General features: G+C 44.7%; 1 protein-coding gene across 1 annotated transcript in view; it reads right to left on the bottom strand.

Annotated features, from left to right (window-relative positions):
• Positions 1-23,077, bottom strand: part of LOC138472361 (trypsin-3-like) — a 192,989-nt gene that overhangs the window by 54,743 nt on the left and 115,169 nt on the right. Inside the window, exons 4-5 of the mRNA XM_069610497.1 lie at positions 15,249-15,402; positions 15,030-15,171 (exon numbers count right to left, since the gene is read on the bottom strand). Coding sequence (XP_069466598.1) covers positions 15,030-15,171; positions 15,249-15,402 — 296 coding nt within the window. The remainder of the gene's footprint in view (positions 1-15,029; positions 15,172-15,248; positions 15,403-23,077) is intronic.

Below are 23,077 nucleotides of genomic sequence, written 5' to 3'. Positions count from 1 at the left end.
AACTTATAACTGTACGTGAGAACATCATGAAGATTCCTGAGCAGCATGATGGGTGACTTGATGCCGACAGTGGCAACACCAATGGACCTAAAGTTCAATAATACTAAAGTACATGTTCATTGTAAGGCTTGTTTATGAACAAAACTCTTTGTTTCCCTTCCCGGTGAACACTGTCACTTCAATTATGTTGGGCAGAAATGTTTTAACACATAACCATGTGCCATTACACAGCCTAGGTGGGTCGTGATTGCGAAGCAGCATGATGGGTGACCCAACTTTCAGTGGAAGGTGAGGTGGTGGCAATCCCGGGGGGTGGAGGAATTCTGTTGGATATTTTACGGCTTTGTCAGCATCCACCACTGTATTGATTGAGTTCTACTCAGTAACTGTGCCCGGAAGCATATCTTGAATCTGATTATTAATTTAATTGACAGAATAATATTTAACAAAGGATGGCTTCTTCACAGAGCCACTCGTTATTTTTGTAATTTGCCGATTTGTTTGGATATATTTTATGTATCATTTCTATAACTGATGGCACCATCTCACAAAATCCTCTGGAAAAGTAATTTCACCTGATGCTGCAACAACTTGGAAACTTCTGGGATGCTACCTGCCTTCACCTTTGCCTCTCAGGTCCATTCGCCACTCATACGCCTTTGCCTCCCGTATGCCAACGCTTCGCAAAGCCACAAACCCACAAATGTTGACTTTTATAAATATGGATTTACTTTTATGGCCTCTGCTGGAATAAAGTATTTTTAACTGACTGACATCCTGGAAAATGAAATGAATTTCCCATCGACTGTCCAAGAGAGATTTTATGTTTATGCATCATATTTAAAAACATGTTTATTTAATGTTTGTTTATGTACAAAAACGCTTACAAAACGTTTTAATATTGATTTACAGAGCGGAGGATCAGTGTGCTTAACAATGGGTGACAGAATGCGTATATAAGACCAGATGATGCAGGAGAGGCAGAAACATGATCCTGGGGCAAGGACAGTAGAGCATGAGATAGGAATGGGGGTAGTGGAGGAAGTGTTAAGTTTTAGGTTGACAAGTGATACCATGTCCCAATCATATTATCAAGACAACTTAAAAATAATTCAAGTAAATCAAAAGCAATCTGAGGTATCTGGAATGTTAGTAAATTAAGTGGTGTGAGCTGCCTATGGAATGCATGATGTCCTGCAGAATGTAGTGGGCTGGAAGTTCTAGGGTTGATGGTAGGCGAGACTTTCAGGATGGGAGCTGGACATAGAAAGATGTGAGATCCTGCTCTCCTGTATATCTTCTGCTTTTTTTACATGCTGAAAAGCATGGGTCCCTACCTATCAGACTCAAGGAACCATCAGAAATACATACTGAAAGAGGTCTGGAGTTGTAATTACTCAAAAATATAGAAACATTTACAAACATGTATTACATCGTATTTTACTCAATAGAAACATTGAAAAAAAAATGCTTAATACAGATTAATAACCAAACCCCACAAAACATACATAAACACTCATAGTATAAATCAAAAATAGTTCAACCACAGTTCATGACTTCCTTTTACAGTACTAATTCATATATGCAAACAGTGTAGATGAATCAACACAGAATTGGAAACAAAGAAGGAAAATTACAAATATATGTTGAGATAAAACTACAAGCGAATGGTAAACCGATTCAAACTTCCAGCTTCAGGTTACATAAAGACATCACCGACCGGTTTCAATGTAAAGGCTGATTTTTGAACGTCTTCATCAGGGGACAAATATTTGTGCAAAGAACAAAGCCAAACACAGTTAGATGGCCCTGATGTCAATTTCCAAGTCATTGGACAAGTGGATATCACTAAAGTGCAACAGGGAAAGCACTCATTGTTTTGTCAGTTTATTGAATGGGCTACGGTATGAGGGATATCTCAACAATTCAGGAATTCCAAGACCGATCTAATTATGTAAAATTTGTATTTATTTAATTGTTTTTTATAACGCGCCTAATACCATACCTGAGTTTGGAATGTTTATGTAGTCGTCAAAGTCCGAGGTGAAGAGGTTGAAGAGGGTAGCCGCCAGGGGGCACCGTTGTTTCAGCCCATTGCATGTTTTCATTGGCGCTGCCACTACGCAATCCGCAGTCATGCGAATTTGAATACTGGTATTGTTGTATAATTGTTTGATGGGTTCCACAATTTCACAGGGACATTCTCAAGCTTTGAGTTTGTCCCAAAGTGCTTGTCCACTAACCATGTCGAACGCAAGCTGCAGATATACAAAAACTGTGTGTCTCTGAATTTGATCTCTTATAGCCTCTTGTTTTTAATAAAAATAAATTGATGTTAGTGCCAACTTTTTTAGTGAATCCTGTTTGTCTTTTTACCTGCCGATTGTTCTTCGCAGCCCAAATGGTTAGTTTTTGTAATAAGAACGAGGCGAACATTTTTTCCAGAGGCTCTAGCAGGGTCGATGGGGCGGCAGTTACTCGGATTCTTGTCAAAAACGGGCACACGTATTGCTGTTTGCCATATGTGAGGTATGGCATTTGATTCCACAATCAGATCGAACAGTTGCAAACACAGTTTTACCCAATATTGGGCATTCTGTTTAATGACCGCATTTGATAGCCCGTCCAATAAGGGTCAAAAGGTCCACATGAGTATAATTGAATGCCCATTTAGTTGGTTGTTTCTCAGATATAATATCGTCTTTAATACATCTTGTTTTATATAGCTGTGTGAAGTAACTAATCCATATTGATTCTGGCACATCCGGAACTATTCTATTGCTGGTGTGAGAGCATTGATTAAGAATATTCCATACATTTCTAGAGATTCTGTTCTTGTTTTCCGCGTCATATTGAAATACCAGAGATCTATTAAATTTGGTCCAATTTGCATATCGCTGTTTTTCAATCCTAATAAGCTTATACTTATTCTCTTCAGGACGCGTTATTATGGCTCTGATCTTCCTGCGCAGTTCAGTTTTCTTCTCTTTGATCTGCAAATTGAAGCAGTGAGTGTGTTGCGGCTACTGTAATCAATTTTTTCTATAAGGTGTTGCTTATACTTACTACAAAGGAAACCTAGATGATACAGTAGATTTTGGTGTAGCAGGATGTTGTTCACAACCGCTTTGTCATGCAGGTCAATCCACACAATATACAAAGAACATTCGTCTGGGAACTGGCCTCATTTTATATCACCCGAACATATGAACTGAAGCTGAGGAATGGCATGTAACAAACATAAGATGTTGGTTCTATTTAATATCAATCCCTCATTGAGTTTTGATATTTGTTCTAACTGTAGTCTAGTCAGGGATTGCTTGCTTCTTGGATCAATGAATCTGGGTAGTATCAGTTGATTGTTATTCGATGATCCACATACACAAAGCATCCCAGTGTGCTTTTATAGGGACATTAGGCACATCAGACAAAACAGGTATATGTTCCATTACATAAGGGAGCACCACATAGACGCCATTAACCAACAGGGTGGTGACTCGTGCAGCGCACAAATCATTGCTGCAAACATGTCACTGCATTAATTTGCCATGGACTACTGTCTGCAAAGTGACATAATGAACTCTACTTTCCTAATCAAGGTGGTATTGAGTTGTCATCCGGTGTGGGCACTACACAGTGGCTGGCTTGTTTAGACAATTAAAAGACCTATGATGCTGAGCAGCTGCATTTAGTCCATGTCTCAATGCAGCCACTTGAAAACGTAAGCAAGAAAATTAGAGTTAAGCTTCCCAGGGATGCGCCATATGTAACTAAAAAGTAATATACATATTTAAAAAAAAGTTTTGGTGTGTCAAATAAAGAGATATAAACATAAAGAAATGAGTTTAAAACTTTTCAGTGTGGCACATTAATTCTCTTTGAAGAATGCATAGGTTTGATCATCTAGCTGATACTTTTGCTGGCCTGGTGAATAGAAATGCCCCATGTTCAGTTTTTAACACTGAAATGTTAAGCACATATGTGTTAAAATAATGGCTTGTTAAGTGAGCCATCCCTTATAAATTTCCCCACTTTAAAGGCTACCAGCACAAAGAATGAGGGGCACAGGGTGTGTGACTCCAGAGCACCTCACACGCTGCGTTTGGAATATGCATTCCTTTGTTTGCATGTTCCGAACACATGCAGTCACCCACAAGTCGAGCAGCTAGCCGCACATCCAGCCGCACATCCCAGAGGAGCACTCACCGGCACAGCAGGCTGCTTAAATCTGCTGTCCTGCAAGTCGGAAGCAGCTTTCTGGCTGGGGCGCCTGACTGTGGCCACCTCCTGAGCTATTTAGCTCTGCGCCCTGGGCCATTGCCCGACCCGCCCGGGCCTAGAAATGGGGCTGGGAATTAAGAGAGTGGATAATATGACAAAGGTAAAGGTGTGCTGCACGGTTTCTTGATAGTGCACATTTTGGTTCTGATGTGCGAGAGGACATTCTGAGAGGAAAAGTACTTTAATCTTTCGATTTAGTGCAGCAGCAGCCCCGGAGAGATGAGATTCAGTTACATACATGAGGTACTTTTAATTGACTAGTGGCGGCACCGGGGAGAAGTTATTTTGGTTGGAAGATGAATATTTGATTTCATCTATATTTCCCTTGACAGAACGTGACTATTTCTGCATTTCGTTTATGTTCACAGTGTGTACCTCAGCATGGGTAGATATTAGAAAGCGCTATAAATCTTGTGTGCTTAAGTGGTGGTTTTCTAGTTACAAGTGCTGCGAGGTTATAATATAATAATTTGTTAAGGTTTACAATGATGCAAATGTAACCTGAGAAATGTTGGAAAGTGAAGCTTTAGTAGCTGTGACAAATCCTTCAATGTTGTCACTTCTCCCCAAGAGGGGGACTCTTTCCATGGGGCCAGGGATGTGACACCGCTTCCTGATAACCCCCCAGGCGTGGTTCTCAGTGGGAGGATCCAATGGGAGGGAACCCTCTCTACGGGACAAGTGCGGACCGTCAAGGGAGAATGCAGTAATCACATGGCATCATGATGCCAACCATAAATCATCTAACCGTACAAATAGGGATCAGACACCCCCATCCTCTCTGCCTCCTCTTCTACTAATTGCATTATCTATAGGGATTATGCATATCAGTCAGACAATACTGTAACAAGAAAGAGGGAGGGTAGAGTAAATATGTATGACTCCAAAGGTATGCCACGACGAAGAGCAGGGCAATGAAGAGCCCTATGTGGAGCCGATGTAAACATACTAGCTATTGGACGCTAGAAAGACAATCCCACATAAAAACTGATGAAGCACTCGCCTCGAGGTCAGTCCTGCCCCAGAGCAGCTTCAAGCTCAGGAGCGAAGCAATGTAGAGAGGACACACTGCGGACCCGAATTCCTGGAGCAAGAAGGCAGGGACCGAGAAGGCGTAGAAGAGCCACAACCTACCCGGTTGTTGGGGAACCCGGCATCAGAAAACAAGGCAACCGAGTGGTCTGGGCTAGACCCGAAGCGCATTGAGAAACCAGCGTGGTGGAGCTGCCGAAAGCCAAAGGAAGACCGCAAGAGCCCAGAGGAAGCCACAGAAGCTTACCAGTGTTGACAAGGACCGGAACCCTCATGGATTAAGTGCAAAGGTACATGGAGGGGGACCGGGAAGGCACAGGGAAACCCAGGAGGCTGCGGTTGGGAGGAAGTGCAGAACCATCTTCCTCGTTCCAGTGGGACCAAAGAAAGAGACCAGATCAGACTGCAGGGGGTGAAAGAGCACCCCGAAGAAAAGTGAAGCCTGGCAGGATAGGAAACCGAGACTAGTTAAGAAACATTAAAAAGCTGAAAGAGGGATAAGGGACCTGACCATTTAGAAAACAAGCGAGCTAAACATATGAGATAATGCCTGGCAAGATAGTGAACGGGGCTTAAGAAATCCATCTTACAGAGCTGAGAAAGGTGTCTGGGACCCACATAACGACACAAGTCCAGTGGAAGCAATGCTTTAGCACAAGTCACAATAATATTAGGAAAAGAGATCCTTTGGCATGAGTCACGAAAAGCCCAAGGGGAGAAGAGACATTTTTGGCACAAGTTACAAGAAGACCAGTGGAAGGGATATATATCCTTTGGCAGAAGATAGAACTTTGACGTGAAGTGATCCTTTGGTACAAGTCTGAAGAGGTCCAGGGGGAGAGATCCTTTGCATAAATCACGAAAATCCAAAGGAGTGAAGAGATCCTTTTGGCACAAGATAGAACTTTGACAAATAAAGCTATTGGAAAAGAGAGCATGAGCAAGGCTTGGGGAATGGAGGTGCCTTCCCAATATGTTTTGACACTTTGCTGAGAATGTCTTGAGAGAGAATGTGTTGTTCCCCCGATCCTGGGAAACAACACATTAAAGCCTAGTGAGGCCAGGGGAAGAAGGATATTCCCCCACCACATATGAACTGCCTAAAACATCCCGAAGGAGGGAGTCATTCTTCTTTAAGTAGGGTACAACTTAGTTATAGGTTTCTGTTGAAGTGTAAGGGATAGAAATAGGATTGGAACACAGGACAGTGGACTATTTACTTTTGATGGGTGTTCTGACGTTATACTTAGTTTTGCTTGAGGCAGGGAAACACCTCTTAGTTATAGGGACAGGTAGGGTACTTTTCCTTATTTTTAATTCAATAAAAGTGTATGCCAACAAGCATGGCCCCTTTTTGTCCCGCCTCTACTTCTGCACCCTTACTTAGCCCAAGTGTAGTGATTTTACAAATATTCAAGAAGGTTTTGTTTTGATGCATGATGCATGGGTGGATTTTCATAATGTTTCATGCATGACGATAGATTATGGGAGAAAAGGTTTTAAAATAATGAAAAAAGAAAGTGTAAAGCAGTTTAAAGATGTTAAATTAAGAGTGACGAGGCAATAAAGTGAGGTGCTGGATGAAATAAGAAATAATTGGAGCGTGTAAGTAACATGCACTGTAAGGTTATTGTTTTAAGTATAAAAATTGTGCAAATCATGACATGGTCCCAGTTTATGCAGCATTGCAGTGAGTGTGCTGTTTTTTTTGGCGACTGAAGTTGGGCAATTGAATTGTCACTTTAATTTAATAGTATTATGTATGTTTGGGTGTAAATATAGGGGGATTTTACAGAATGTTCCCTTAGTCATTGTAGTGTAGTGCTTGATCACCACTAGTATAACATGAGTTTTGGTGTGTTTCCATCTGTTGTAGATGTGCAAAGTGTTGTATAGGTGTGCGCTACATGTATTGGACGAAGTTGAGTTTCACTTGGTGTAGCTAGGATGTTGTTGAGGTTTCCATTGTGGATGTATGGTGTGTTCATTACGCGTGGAGAGCTGATGTATTAGGGAGTAGTTGTTTAGGAGTGCTGTGGTTCTTGTGTGGAGTGGTTGTTGTAGGGAGTTCACACCAGATATGTGTAGGTGTCTTGGAGTTGTTGATGTAGGTCATCCTGACACCAGTTATGAGTAGGTGTCTTGGAGTTACTGTTGTAGGTTGCATAGTATGGGGTGTCCTGACATCAGTTATGAGTATGTGTCTTGGAGTGGTTGTAGGGTGTTATGACACTAGTTATGAGTAGGTATTTTGGAGTTGTTTAGGTTGTTCTGACATCAGTTATTATTAAGTGTCTTGGAGTTGTCGTTTTAGGGGGTCCTGACGCCAGTTATGAGTAGTTGTCTTGGAGTGGTTGTAGGGCATTCCGACAGCAGAGATTAGCGGGTTTCTTGGTGTTGTTGTTGTAGGGCATTTTGACACCCACCAGTTATAAGTAGGTTTCTCTGAGTGGTTGTAGGGCATTCTGATACCAGATATTAGTAGGGGTCTTGGTGATGCTGTTTTAGGGCATTCTGACACCAATTATGAGTAGGTGTCTTGTGGTGGTTATAGGGTGTTCTGACACCAGTCATAGTAGGTTTCTTGGAGTGGTTGTTGGGCACCCAGACACCAGTTGTTTTTTTGGAGCTAGTGCACTAGGCGCCAGTTATGTGTACGCGTTCTGGACTTAGTGCACTAGAGGAATGCCGGCTAGTTGCATATTCATATTTATTATATTACTTTCAAGTACTTGTTAACGGTTGCCTGAACATGGGAGTAGCTAACCTGTGTTTGGGTTTTAAGAGTATTGCACATGGTCATGGGATTATTCACTTGTGTTTGTGTGTTGTAATACGGCATCAACCAACAAGAACGCTCAGATCAAGCAACAACATCTGCTTGGAACCGAAAACCTACAACAAAAGAAAACTCAGAGGATCCTCTTTCTCTCACCAGGTGCCAAAAACGTGGAGTGACCTACCAAAGAACATACGCAGCACAAGAAACTCCCTACTATTCAGGAAACTACTTAAAACCTGGCTCTTCACCTCATAACTAGATGACCGTCCACAGGAACACACACACTACTAAAACAACGATGAAGGAAGCGACAGTTCCCAATTCACACTAAGCAACTAACTGGGAAAGGATTCTAAGGAATCCACTCTAGGACATACCGAATGACTAACCGAGAGACAGCCATGGTATGACACTAAAGATTGAACACATGGCAAAACCAAGACAGAAGCACTAGGACGAATCATCAATGGCACTCTGGCATAAACCACTCCCAAGCTCCAACAGACCCTGTCACGATAGACAGCAAGGGAATAGGGAACACCCATGCCCCGGTTCTGAAACCAAAGGGGTGAGGAAGAGACATACCCAATCACATTACACAAAGCTCATTAGGATACAGATGGTAGCGCACCGAGCCATCACACACAAAGCAACAACCAAACAATAGATTTTAAGGAAGACACTCCATGACATACCAAACGACTAACTGAGAGATAGCCATGATAGGAGGACACTAAAGACTGAATACATAGGCTGACCAAGACGGAAGTACTAGGATGATCCATCAATAGCACCCTGGCCCGGAACCACACCAAGATCCAACAGACCAATTTCACAATAGATAGCAAGGGAATAGGGAGCACCCATCCTCAGCTCCCACACCAGAGGGAGAGGAATTAGACATACCCAGTCACACTATACAATGCTCATAAAGATACAGCTGGGACCGTGCCACACCATCACACACTACAGTCAGACGGCCAATAAGAAATCAGCAACAACCCCACCCACAGGAATACAACTTAAATGGAACAAAAAGTACTAGAACCAGGTTAAAGACCTCACAAACACAACTTTCAAATCTCGCTATACCCTACCCATCCAAAACTCACACAACCATCTCTCATGCAGCAATCCACACATACTTTACCACACTGCATCAACAACATACAAACAACACATAACCAACACCTACAGCACACAAGGTCTCGCCCGGTCCGGTACTCGCACCAAAGCTCAGCGCATGGTGTATACCGAACTGATGCTGCCAGCAGCACACCACTTCTTCCACTCTCATACTCCCTCTACACCCGACTAACCTACCCACCCTCCTTCTTGCTTACATATCTGCCAGAGCGCCTGGAGACCAATTGCGTTGGTGACAGTGCACTATACAAATACCTTTAACATAACATAACATTTGGTTAGGTGTGTTCTTTCTTTGAGGAGTCACTTTTCTGTCCTTTCATGCTATTATGTGTTCTTTGGAAAATGTGAGTGTGTTGGTGGTTTGGTCTGTGTTTGTGTTTTGGTTACTGTTGGACTTGGTGGTTTGGTGGGTGTGTGGTGTTCTCAGGACTGGTCTTTGGAGGTTGGAGACAGAACAAGATTTCAGTTGTGTTGTGTGGGTTGCTCTGGTTTGTTGAGCGAGATTGTGCTCAGAAGTGTGGCATTCCTGGGCTGGGATGTGGCCGACATTGGCAGAAGTGGGTTTGATTATATTTTGTTGGCTGTGAGTGTGGTTTGTGTGTCTGCTTGTATGTAAGCTGGTGTTTGCCCTTCTGTGGGCAGGTCATGCTCAGGTTTGGCAGGCCCGAGGCCCTGGTATGGCAGGCCAGGGTAAGAGGAGGTTTAGTTTTATTTAGTGTGTAAGCTTTTCTGTTGCGCAGAGTATTTATATGTATAGGATTGGTTCTGAGTGTGCTGGAATGGTAGGGCGGTTTATTTGGTTTTATAAGGAAGGGAGGTGTGTGCTAGTGTGGAATGTAGGGAGACTGGAATTTCTAGGTTTGACGGTTGGTGGGACTTTCAGGATGGGAGCTGGACATAGAAAGTTGTTAGACCCTGTTCTCCTGTATAGCGTCTACCATTCAACTGAAACATTAAAGTCCTTATTGGGCCTCATTATGAATCTGGCGGTAGGGGGTTAACAGTGCCGTTAACCCCCTACCACCTCATTACAAGATCTGCTTGCGGGTCCCGCGAGCAGACCAGGGTGCTAACAATAGGCCCGTCATTAATGGGCCTGTTGTTAGCATCATCCCCATTCCCATTGAGCCCTATGGGGGCTGAAATGGGGATGTACCGGGTCCGGGTTCCTTGAATGGGGAAATACCGGGCCCCCCAAGGTCAGAATGGCAGGGTATTTCCCCATTCAGGGAACCCAGACCCAGTACTTGGTATGGGCGTTGCCATGCCGCAAAAAGCGGCATGGCTACCTCCATTGTCGTAATGAGGCCCACAGTGTTGTACTTACCTTATTCATGCTTGGTTCCTGTGTCGTTGGCTGTCTATTCTGTGGTGCTGCATACTACAGAATCTACTCAAGCTTTTGCTAGCTTCCTCCCACATTTTATGACCATGGACAATGTTCAGAATTTCCCCTTTCCAAACATCTGGCTAAAATGTTTCTTTCAATCTTTCTGTCACAATTCAGTAATATTATATGGTGATGAGTTATGCTGGATATTTTATGGCTTACCGTTTTTCTGTGTTATAGTTATATCTAAACATTGCCATGATTTCCATTGGTTATCAGCCAATCAGCAAGAAGGATTCTGAGCATATTCCAGGCACAATTACATGCAATTTCTCAGAATTCTCTTTCCTGTCCAGCTCAACCAAGCGGAAAGCTTCTTGGCACTCCTTTTCTCTCAGCTTTACAGATGTTATTTTTCTGAATGATGCACCTCCCCCCTAAGCTTCTGGCCCACCTTACTTTGTGCTCCAGAGCCAGGCATTATCCCTGCTCTTTCAGCTTCTGGCTATATGCAATGGCTCCCTCATGCTGTCATAAGCCACTCCAAGCTGATGAGGTGTCAAACAGCGCAGCATGTTGCCATGGCCACGCTGAGGAGTTTGGAAGCCGTGCTTGGCCATGCAGTGCTTGTTCCTTTTGAGTTTGAGCAATTAGGTGGCACTGAAAGTGATACCTTTAAGACAAAACTATTGTCATTAACATAAGAGCTTCAAATCTAGGTTTTGAATGAGAGTCTGTGATGCTTTTCCAATGGAGATGACATTTGAGGACGGGTGCACAGTTGTTATCCCTCCCATTCCCTGCCCCTTGCCAATGTAATCCCTATGGCTAATCCCAGCCATTCCTGCCCATCTCAGAACTCTTTGAGCTCTTCCTTGGAGGCAGCCATCTTGGGTGACTGTCCCTACTGAAGCTCTCTGGAAACAAGTCAAATCTAGCAGCCTTCTTTGAATGGGAACAATACAATGCAGCTCTCTGTACTTTTGTTACCGGTAGGTACCACCACATAACCTGTGTCTTCAACTCAAATCAGAGGGGCATCTCCTCCGACTTAATCTTTTTACAGCATGGCCATCTGTTTTTTTTTTTTAGTTATAGCGACTATGTAGTACTTTTTTTTTAGATCTTGCAAAAATCTCCACATTTTTAAAATCAAGTTTTAAACACTATGAAATATTGGTTAACACCCATAAAAACTGGGTGGGGGGAAATAGCTAGACTCTGAAAAGGGTAAATGTGGCTTCCTTCTAAGATTCCTGGCAGCAGACCGGGCTTCCTGCAAACAGGGTTTGGCAGTGCAAATTGGAAAGATGCAACTGTAACCAGTTTGCAGATGAGGTGCTATTACGGAGCAGCAGACTGTAATCAGAAGATTTTCAGTACAACCTTTTGATTAAGACAATAAGATTCAACCTGCCGTCGGTAACACTGTTTTCTGCTATAAGATGTGCTTAGGCTCATTGCGCCTGCATGCACATTTGATACAAGGGCAGCAGTGGCAGCATCAGCAGCACATGGGCAGCACAACGGACTATCAAATGCTCTGGACGCGATGCAGCGACATTCCATGCTATCCGACCAGTGGTTCCTAGCTTGAACCGAAACCTCATCATGCAAAGCCGAATCTGCTAAAGCGATGGATACATTACAATGGCAGCCTTAAAAGTGGTAAGGCTGAATGCATTTCAGGTTGCCCTTCTGATAATGGTATTTGAAAGAACAGCGACTTGGGATGTGTTTTTGTATGTGTATCCTGTTTTGCCAGGTGATTACATTTTGTATAAAGATACGAAAATCACAGCACACACAAGGAAGCGGTAACAGGTGATTGGGAAGAATACCTACTGCTTGTTCAGTTGTGCGACGCTTCCTAGATAATGATGTACTCCCCTGCTCTTTTCCCGCTCAGTCTAAAATGTGTGCTCCATGAAAAGACTGACGCTCTGTTCAGAACAAGCACAGTGTAAGCTGGGAGTGCACCGACGCAATGTCGAAACCCGTTTGGATTTTAGGGCTAATTACAATGACAACATCAGTAAATTTGATGCAGGCCATCTGTCTGCTTTGGGCCAACGTTGAACCTTTTAATGCCCTTTACTCAAGGAATTATCGGACACCAAGGCCATTCTTTGGCTTTCCGGGAAAGGAGAACCATAAATCTTGGGGGCCTTTACGGAGTTATTGAACAGGGCCATGTTATCTATTCGCACATATTACTGTTGTGAATTGGCACTTGTGAGGAACAGTGTCGCTTCTAGGCACTACAGAGTGATATGAAGGTATTGGGGAGTAGGGAAGCTTTAGAGCTGTTGAGAAGGTATAGAATACAACAGAGCTACAGAGGTTGCGTGTATGGCACCTGGTTTGATCAATTATGTAACTTCCACGAAAAACGAAATTGTCTATTGGAACTTCAGTGAATAAAGAAATAATGTCAGGTCACCTGGAATTTCATGCAATCGTGGGGTGATGGGGCCATCATACACCCCAAAAGAGAAATTCAAGTGGTCAATTAACGTTCCAGCACCCCATGATATCATGAAATTTCTTTACTGGCAATACACTGTTCTCTATTAATTTATAATAGCCAGTGACACCCAATGAACATCTCTGCTCCTCACCCTGAGTCAAGTTGCATTTCACGACCCATCTCTGCCCGATGGCCCATCCCTGCCTTCTGCTCTATCCCCGTTCGTGCCCATCCTTGTGGCATCCTCCAGTGCCCATTATCTAGACGCAAATGTGATCTAAGTTTAAATCAAAGCATGTCTGTGAAGTGTTTTATGTGGGATGAGATTTTCTGTGTTCTATTCGTTAATAATATGTTGCAGTGTGAGCAGTATTCTCTCCTTTTGTAAAACGCTGTGTAATGCAGAAGATAGGCTTTTCAAAGTATGAGTCTGCAAGGATAGTAGGATCCCTTCAATAATGTGTGTGTGGCTAGAACGGCTTGGGTGCCTACAGTGTGTGTTGTCTAATAAGTATGCCTACAATGGCTGCTTGAAACGCACACTCAAATACTGTTTCTTTCAAAATGCACTAAGCCGAGAATTGAATATTATAGTTGGGGTTTTAACCCTATCATAACCCATGTGAAAGACAATGATTTTGTGCCACTTTGATTTTACTTGCCCATACATTTCTTTGCATAACAAGCTGTCAAAATGCAAGTACAAACTTTTTTTTAGACTGTTTTAAGTGCAAGTGCATTGCTGGTCTGGACACACAGCGTGTAGGTATTGTGTTTACCCCTCCAATGACCTCCCATAGTCATGACAATCTCAATGGGCATTCCCATCCACAACTTTCCCCTCCCTGCCAAAAGCGCATGCTCAGGGGACCTTTTTGAGCTATCTCTGTCATGCAGCACCATCAAACTTTGTGTTGTATATGGCCTGCCAGTGTAATTTCTAGGCACCATTCAAAGAGTGAACAGCATAGTTGTTCATATAGAGGAGCAGTTGGTATAATCAAAATGTCTTAACCAAGTGTTCTTTCAGCCACTAGATTTATAAGTAATATGTGTCCTCAGAGGTGTTCTTTGCACTGAGGTCCTGTTAAGTTCTTATTACAGTTGATGTGTGTCTATATTTGTGTACTTACTTTTGCTAGCTAGGATAGATGGCTGGGTTGAGTGAAAGCTGCGGACTGAGCACATATTGCAATCTATAGGTCACATGTTTGAATCCCATTGAGGTGGAATCCGGATTTCATCCATCTCTGATTGACCAGAATTAGGAAAATCACGTTTCTGATTTTTTCTTTTCTTTTTAGTAGTGCAGAGCTGAAAGCTATGCTTTGTTGCAGGTGCAGCGGCAAATGCTCTTTTGGTTGCTAGCTTATCTTGCAGCCAAGCAGAGCCCAGAGTTGATTAGTAGAAGTTGTGGGCGCTTCCATTTTGCTGCATTTTGTTGCATCTATTTGGATTGGGCGAGTGCCCTGTGTTGGAGACGAATCAAAGCTTGTAGGCATTTGGTTATTTGCCTACCCATCAATTGACCATGTCTATAAGTATTAGGTAGTTCACAGGCACTGCTATTGGATGCCCACAAAATCCCAAACTGTTGGCATTGCCAATGCTTGTTTTAAGGTAGATTGGTCCCCCTACTCATGGGTGCTAAAAGCCATAAGCCTCAGAAGGGAGAATTCCCAGACATTAGGTGCCTCAATCCCTCCTTGTTTTTGGATGTTACATCAGGCTTCTGGGGACCTAATGCCTGGGAATTCCACCCCCAGGGTGCTAAGGCTTACATTATCTCCAATACTTGCTTTAATGTAGGGGCAAGACCTTGTCTAAATTTCTTGCGGATTTCAACAGAAATCACAAGGTCTCCAGAAGCTTTTCCACCAACAACAGCTACATAAAGGCTACATACATGCCTTTCATCGGGTGTACTGGCCTGCTGAATTTCACAGAGCTTGGACTTCAATTGAAATACACAAATTCACACTTACTTTTAAGAGCATGGCATCGAAATTCAGTGTAGTCTGGTTGAATTGTGGGTGCATGGCAACCTTTATCACCGAGAATGCCTGTGAGGTTCCCTCCCGGACGCTTAGTCTGTGTTTTCCGAGAAATATAGTCAATCTGTTTATTCTGGAATACAAAAAGAGTAATTCTTTGAAGCCATTTCCAATTTCGTCTCAAGTAAGGTCGGGATTTGTACAACTTACGGGAAGAAGCAGTGTGCAGCCGTGAGAACCCACTGAGGGCTGACGAGAGTCCCCCCACAATAGTGTCCATTTGGGCCCTGGATCGATGCCATGAATCTCACAGAGTTCTTCCTAACTTCATAACCTCCAATGATCCTATCGCCCAAAGCTTTTCCTGAAGAGGAGACAAGCACTGACTAGTAAAGAAAGCTGTCCAACACAGCGCCTTGGTGTAAAGCGCTCTATAAATAAACCAATCAATCAATCAATCAATCAATCAATCAATCAACACATCCTGCAATATCACAGTAAAATGGATAGCAAAGGGAGACCTTCCCATTTATCAGTTGTTTAAATCATATGAAGAACATTTGACATAGATCCCCAACCGAGGAGTTGCCAGGCACCTGTGGGCTGAAATGTATGAAGAAGAAGCCAGCATGGAGGAGTACATAGGTGTCTCCATTTTAAAAACTCTAGATTTGGAGTGAATTTTGAAATTTGATACAGTGGTTCAGTGTTTGATTGTCCGTCTGTTTCAAATGCTAGGGACCATGTCCAGGAATTCACTAGCACCAGCTATTGGGTTATCAAATCCCGGCAATGTGAGGAAGTGGGAGCCCGAAGGTCTCACCCCCAGTTTCAATTTCAACCTCCACGCAGTTGTCGAAACCAAGACAACATCCAAGCAACAACCCCCTGTTTCCATTTTCAAAGAGAATGAGCAACTCTTTTCGAGCTCCATACCTATGGCTCTCCAGATGTTTTCAACTTTGACCCCCATGAGCCCTCGCTATTGACTATGCTGAATAGTGGTGATGGGAGTTGTAGTCTAAAACATCTGGCTAGCCAAAGGCTGCAGACACCTGATTCTATTTTCTCTAACTTGAATAAAACCAATGTTTGATATTTTATCGCATACTCCAAGCGTGTTTGGAGTCATAAAGGGACGATGAATCATCATATTATCAGAGTTCTGTCATCTGTTATCCTGCATTATTATGCTTGAACTCATTTCAGCTTGCATTGGCATTTTGACAGCTATCCGATAAATTACCTTGTTCCTGAGTTCTTTGGACCTGACGTCATTGGGGAGTCGCATGGTGACATAGTAATGCTCTGGGGTTCACGCGCACTCGCGAAACCGCGGATGCGCCTGACTCTGGAGCGCTTGCACATTGGAGAAAGGTAAGAGATCTTTCCACATCGCGCATTCTAAACGAGTTATAGAGGGTTATCAGTACTGACGGGCTCCGCTTTTTGCTTGACAGGAGCTGCGGTCATAACGTGTTTTTACACGTTTCAAGTGGATTTTCTCGTCACGAAAGGTACACATTCTGATTAGGTTTGCACATAATGTGACCCTTTAAATGAATAGCCGTGTTGACATAGATTTTCTTGTCTTCTTTCTCCTAAATCATGTCATTGGGATACACTCGGACATATTAACTTTGGGTAGGTTATTTACATTTCTCTTACTTATACATTGCACATTGTCTTTTAATTTTGCAATTGTTTGGTGATAAAAGTGAATGTTTGATTGGGTATTGTACAGCCCTGAAGATGGTCTATGACCGAAATGCATTGGCACATGTACATTGACGAGCCAACCTATTTGTGTTTGTTTTGCCTCATCACACAGAAGTACAATATAAAGTACAGAAACAGGAATGTGAATAAAACATTTCCTATGAGCAGTGTTTGCGGCGTTTGCAAGCACATTATTTTGGAGTAATATAAGTACTAGATTACATACTTGTGCAGCCCTGCCAAAGGCCAACTGAGAGCACCAGTTTTAATAGGGTGGAATCACCTTATTTTCTTCTTTTTTATCACTGTCCCTATACCCATTGGGATTCACAAGGTTTTCACCTCATCACCTCCAGCATCATAAGTCACATGCATATCCCATCACCAGTTCTTCCACCATCACCACCATGCAGTTCACTTTCACCAAATACATCCACTGGGGCGCAGCTGCGGACGAAAGGGAGCTCGGGAAAGCGCAAAAGTGAGCAGGGCGCGTGCAAAAAAGGGCTGCGGTGCCTGCACGAAAGGGGGCTCGGGTGTACATGCAGAAGAGAGTTGGTGTGAACACACAAAAGACAGTAGGAGTGTGTACGTGAAACAGAGCTGAAGTGCTAACGCCAAGGAGAGCTGGGGTGCAAGAGCTGAGGAAAGCTGGGGGAAGGGGCATGGTAGAGACCTAGGTTGAGAGCGAGAGAGGCCTAGGGAGGTGCCAAGAGCAAGTGAGCTTGAGTGTGAGGCTACAGAAACTTTAGAAACCAAGCGCGTGAGAGAGCTGGATTGTGAGTTAAGGTTTGTGGAAAGATTGCAAGGGAGGCAGAATGGTAAAGGGTAAAGGTGGTCAGATGGTACAGCCAAGCCAATGCAGGAAGCAATGTGTAGAAGATGGATATAAACAAAGAAGAGGGCAGGCGTCAAGCGGAAAAGAGGCAGAAGAGTGTAGGCACCATAAGTTAGGTTTATGCTGCATGAGGTAGGCAGCAAGGGTAGGAGTGGGCTGGCAGCATTGTCTGCACCTGTGTATTTTTCGGGCTGAGTGTTTGGGCCTGTGTATTTTCTGGGCAATGGCAGTGTGCCTTGGCTACAGCAGGGAGGCTGAGCTCTTCGGGCAGCACTACTTGGTCTTGTTCTGGCTGTGTCTAGGCTGGAAGACAGTCCCCTTTCCAGCAGTAGTCCTATACCTCAATGTTGGACCTGGAGGGGCCCCGGAGCCGGAAATCTTTGGGTGGAGGAGAGAGGGACCCATTAACAGGAGAGGGAATGTGACTCACCAACACCTCCCAACATTTCAACAAACTGTTCCTACCCTGGAATAAACACGCCTGCAACAAAACCCCCAAACTGTACAAGCTGAGGACTTGCTGGCAGAGTTACCATGTGCGAAAGAGGGTGCGCTTCTGGGCAAGGGCACCTGCCGCAGTATTCACGGCAACTCTATGCTCGTATTCTTGTCAAATGTGGAACACACAGAGCCTGCACGGGTCCTAGCTTTACCCAGGCTATCTTAATGCTATTGCCTTTTTACCCATGGATACTGCACTTGCCCTTGTTCTTTAAAGACCACTGACTCCCACCTGCTGCCTTTTAATTCTTGTGGTATTCCTGATGCCATCACAATGCAGCATGGCGTTCAGCTTCTAACTAGCATTAGCTCTCGCTACGAGAACACTGAGGGGTAGCTGAATGCCCCATGGGTTGCTATGTTAAATGCACTTTTACTGCACAGAATGTGGCCTCCAGCTTCACCTTACACACTGCACCTAAAATGCCACCCCCAGCTGTAAAGCCGGCTCAGCACCTTCTGCCTGTTCAAACACCAGCATTGCCATTGATTTTATGTTAACCTTCGTCTCTGCTATGTCTTGGCGCACAGATTGCATAACGTCTCCAGCTGTAACTAACAGGGTTCCTTCCAGGCGTTACATGGCTGGCAGCATAAGGTAAAAGATGCACTCTGCTCCTGTCCATCCCACCAGTGTTCCCCTTTCATAAACATTGGCTTGCTGCCCTTTGAGGAATTTATGCACATAGACCTTCTTGCATCAGGGGTGTTGCTAGGTCTCGAAAAGATCCGGGGCCCTGCTAATGTCGGGGCTTTCGGGACTCGGGCCTAGCTAGCCTTTTGGCTGCAGCCCCTGAGCTTCTATCCGGAGCTACAACTGAAAGACATGGGGCTGCAGCCCCCTGTCTCCCATCCACACACAGTACTCCCCCCCCTAGCAACGCCTCTGCATTGCATTATGCACAATTACTTCTTTGCACTTCGCATGATAGAACAGGAGAAATGCACGACCCCCGTCACCCACTACTTCACATGGTTTTAAGAAATTAACCCATTAGTAACCCTACGTGAGTTTTTAGGGTCTAAAGCGCGGGCATTTGCCTTTTGCCATTTAATAGCAGTCCTGTTACAGATTGCCACTGGATGGGTTTTGGAGGGTGTTGAGTTTATTGTGCTTCGTTACACACTAAGCTTTAGTTTATGAGACATGAAAGCTCCCATGACTCGCTAACCGGCTGCTCGCTGCACTGCAAACGGAGCATCGAACACCAATGACTCTTATTAGTGCTGTATTTGAAAGTCAACTGCACAAGTTGTTTGCAGTGAGCGAGTTATAACACCAAGACAAGTGCCCAGAGCCGAGGAGCTGCGGTGTCAAAATAATGTTCTGAAGCGCGGCAGTGCACATATGCATCTATGACCCACTCAAGACCTATGCCAGCCACTACCAAAAGTGATGACAAATGGCGCGGTGCACCCAGCACCTGAGCACAACAAAGGGAAAGGGGCGCTCAATGCATTGTGCACACATGCACGTCTCCAAGGCTGTCTGTAAAGCACGTGTCCGAGTTGGAGAATGCTGGATGTGTGAGATTTATATGGAGGCCACCTCGCAAGAAAGAAACAGTGCTGTTTAGTGTGTGAAAAGTTGCGTAAAACGTACTGTTAAAAGGCAAACACACACCTGAGCAGCTAAAATGCACCAGAAATGCATGCGGGTTGTGCAGACCCCCAGTAGATTTGAAAACATATCACCGAGTAATAAATAGCCATTCATTCAGTGCTTAATTTGTAAGAAAAGTAAGTGCCAGGGCCCAAATATTTTCTAGCACGCTTGTGACACTGTGGGCGGGCAGGTCCCCAACAGTCCTGTGGCCATCCTCACAGCTCCAGCACCACGCGGCGTGGAAACATCGGCAGCCATGGTGGTGGGACTGCATCTTGCACCAAGGGCCTGCTTTGTTCTTCCTTTCACAATCGGAGCAGGTGCTCCCCCAAGATGGCGCTTGCCACGTCCTCGTTGGACTCAAGGGCTCGCCTTCAGCCCTTCACTGCAGCCGACATGCCCCTGATTGGCTGACACAGGCGGATGGTCCTACTAGTGGGCAGGTGTAAGGACCTTGTTCAAGGACCATATCCTGTTTGTGCCGCTGTGGCTTCTGGCAGCCTGGCGAGTCCCCATGTAATTTCTACCCTGATGACCTGCTTTTTCCACTCTTACCAGTCGCACACCTCCTGTGTCGGTCTGCTGATGCACCTACCCCACCTATGTAAGGAGGGGCTTCATCCCCTCTCTGCTGGCTCACCCCTCCCCTTTTTTACTTCCTGCTACTTATTCCTATCTTAATCACTGCCACAGCATTGATGTTTATTGTTGATCACCCCGTTACCTGTACCACTGTTCATTACAGTATTGGGGCTAACATTTTACTGCACTACCACCGCTCCTGTGCTCCTTGCCTCCTGCCTGCCTTTCCCAGCTGTTCCACCTCTTCATCTGCTCAATAAGACTGGGCCACCAGTTCTGTCCTCCGTCCTCCGCCATCTGGACTTTCTTTAACTGCCTACCTGCCCATTGTCGCCCTTGCGGCTTTCCTCTTGCTCATCCAGCCCAGTGTTCCTACTATGTTGCTGCATATTTGTTGTTACCCCACCCCACCTTCGTGTTGATCAGACTTCCGCCTTGTCCACAACATATTGTACTCGTTAGCCCCTGCATCTCTGCCTCCAGTACTCCATTGTCTCTTTTACTTTTCTTGCCTCTTACTGTATTGCTTTCTCGCCCGCTGCTGCCTTCCCTCCTTGACCCTCACTTCACAGTTCCTTGTTATCTGCTCTCTCCCCCTCTGCCCTAAGCTTTCTAGCTCCATTCTTCACTCCTTTTTGTTGTCTGCATGCCTGATGTAGCCCCTCATTCCATGAGGTCTGATGTAGCCCCTCATTCCATGAGGTGTGGCTTTTCCAGGTTGCAGTCACTTACCTGTTTTTACCTGTTTAGACCTGATTGTTGTCTGCATGCCTGATGTAGCCCCTCATTCCATGAGGCTTAGCTTTTCCAGGTTCCAGTCACTTACCAGTTTAGACCTGATTGTTGTTTGCATGCCTGATGTGGCCCCTCATTCCACGAGGCGTGGCTTTTCCAGGTTGCAGGCACTTACCTGTTTGGACTTGATTGTTGTCTGCATGCCTGATGTAGCCCCTCATTCCATGAGGCGTGGCTTTTCCTGGTTGCAGTCACTTACCTGTTTAGACCTGATTGTTGTCTGCATGCCTGACGTAGCCCCTCATTCCATGAGATGTGGCTTTTCCAGGTTCCAGTCACCTGTTTAGACCTGATTGTTGTCTGCATGCCTCATGTAGCCCCTCATTCCATGAAGCGTAGCTTTTCCTGGTTGCTGTCACTTACCTGTTTAGACCTGATTGTTGTCTGCATGCTTGATGTAGCCCCTCATTCCATGAGGTGCAGCTTTTCGTGGTTGCAGTCACTTACCTGTTTAGACCGGATTGTTTTCTGCATGCCTGACATAGCCCCTCATTCCATGAGATGTGGCTTTTCCAGGTTGCAGTCACCTGTTTAGACCTGATTGTTGTCTGCATGCCTCATGTAGGCCCTCATTCCATGAGGCGTAGCTTTTCCTGGTTGCTGTCACTTACCTGTTTAGACCTGATTGTTGTCTGCATGCTTGATGTAGCCCCTCATTCCATGAGGCGTGGCTTTTCCAGGTTGCAGTCACTTAACTGTTTAGACCTAATTGTTGTCTGCATGCCTGATGTAGCCTCTCATTCCATGAGGCGTGGCTTTTCCAGGTTGCAGTCACTTACCTGTTTAGACCTGATTGTTGTCTGCATGCCTGATGTAGCCCCTCATTCCATGAGGCTAGGCTTTTCCAGGTTCCAGTCACTTACCAGTTTAGACCTGATTGTTGTCTGCATGCCTGATGTGGCCCCTCATTCCATGAGGCGTGGCTTTTCCAGGTTGCAGTCACTTACCTGTTTAGACCTGATTGTTGTCTGCATGCCTGACGTAGCCCCTCATTCCATGAGACGTGGCTTTTCCAGGTTCCAGTCACCTGTTTAGACCTGATTGTTGTCTGCATGCCTCATGTAGCCCCTCATTCCATGAGGCGTAGCTTTTCCTGGTTGCTGTCACTTACCTGTTTAGACCTGATTGTTGTCTGCATGCTTTATGTAGCCCCTCATTCCATGAGGTGTGGTTTTTCCAGGTTGCAGTCACTTACCTGTTTAGTCCTAATTGTTGTCTGCATGTCTGATGTAGCGCATTCAACTACCTGATTATCACAATTTGCATTGGTTACCTAATGCAATCTGCCTACTTGTCCCTGCCGTTTACATGTTTTTTTGCTGTTTTGTACTTCTCGCCTTTCCCCTCCTGCACTTCCTTTTCCTCACCCTCTCTCCCTTTTTCATGTTCAGCACTGGCACATTCCAAATCGTCTCACAACCTAGTCAGAATGTTTGGTTTGTCTGCACCCCTGCTGTCCTTCCTTCACCACTGCCTTTCTCTCATTTTTGTTTATTAGTAATTGCACGTTGCAAATGTTTCTGGACCTTTTAGGAACGTTTTTTTGTTTCTATTTTGTACTTTGCTCCTTTTCCCTATACCTTCCCTCCTTGTCTTGTGAGCCTCGAAACACAATTTTGCTGTATAGTGCGCAGAAAGAAATGAGCAATAAATAAAATAAATGAATTGGGGTTGAAGGATGCTCTGGCTATCGGTACTTCATGATCAATCTGAGTCTGAGACAATAAGTGCTGTGGTTCAGAAATAAGTGCGAGGGCTGAGCCCTGGCAAACACCCCCACAAATTAAACACTGCACTCATGCAATGTAAAACCAGGTATCCTGTAAAAGCACCACATGCTCCTCAACAGTGGACACGTACACAAGGCAAATGCAACCCTCACTACCCACGATGAAGCACAGACGGGCATCGAGGGGACCTGTCTTCACTGACCTGATGCCTACTTCTGGCAAGACAAGGTCGCTGAGAGAGACCCCCTTAAAGCTCCAACCCCACTTC

The sequence above is a fragment of the Ambystoma mexicanum genome, chromosome 8, assembly GCF_040938575.1.
Source record: "Ambystoma mexicanum isolate Mex_15411 chromosome 8, UKY_AmexF1_1, whole genome shotgun sequence".
Classification (NCBI taxonomy): domain Eukaryota; kingdom Metazoa; phylum Chordata; class Amphibia; order Caudata; family Ambystomatidae; genus Ambystoma; species Ambystoma mexicanum.
Note: the sequence above shows the minus strand (reverse complement) of the source record. Positions and strands in the feature narration are given on the sequence as shown.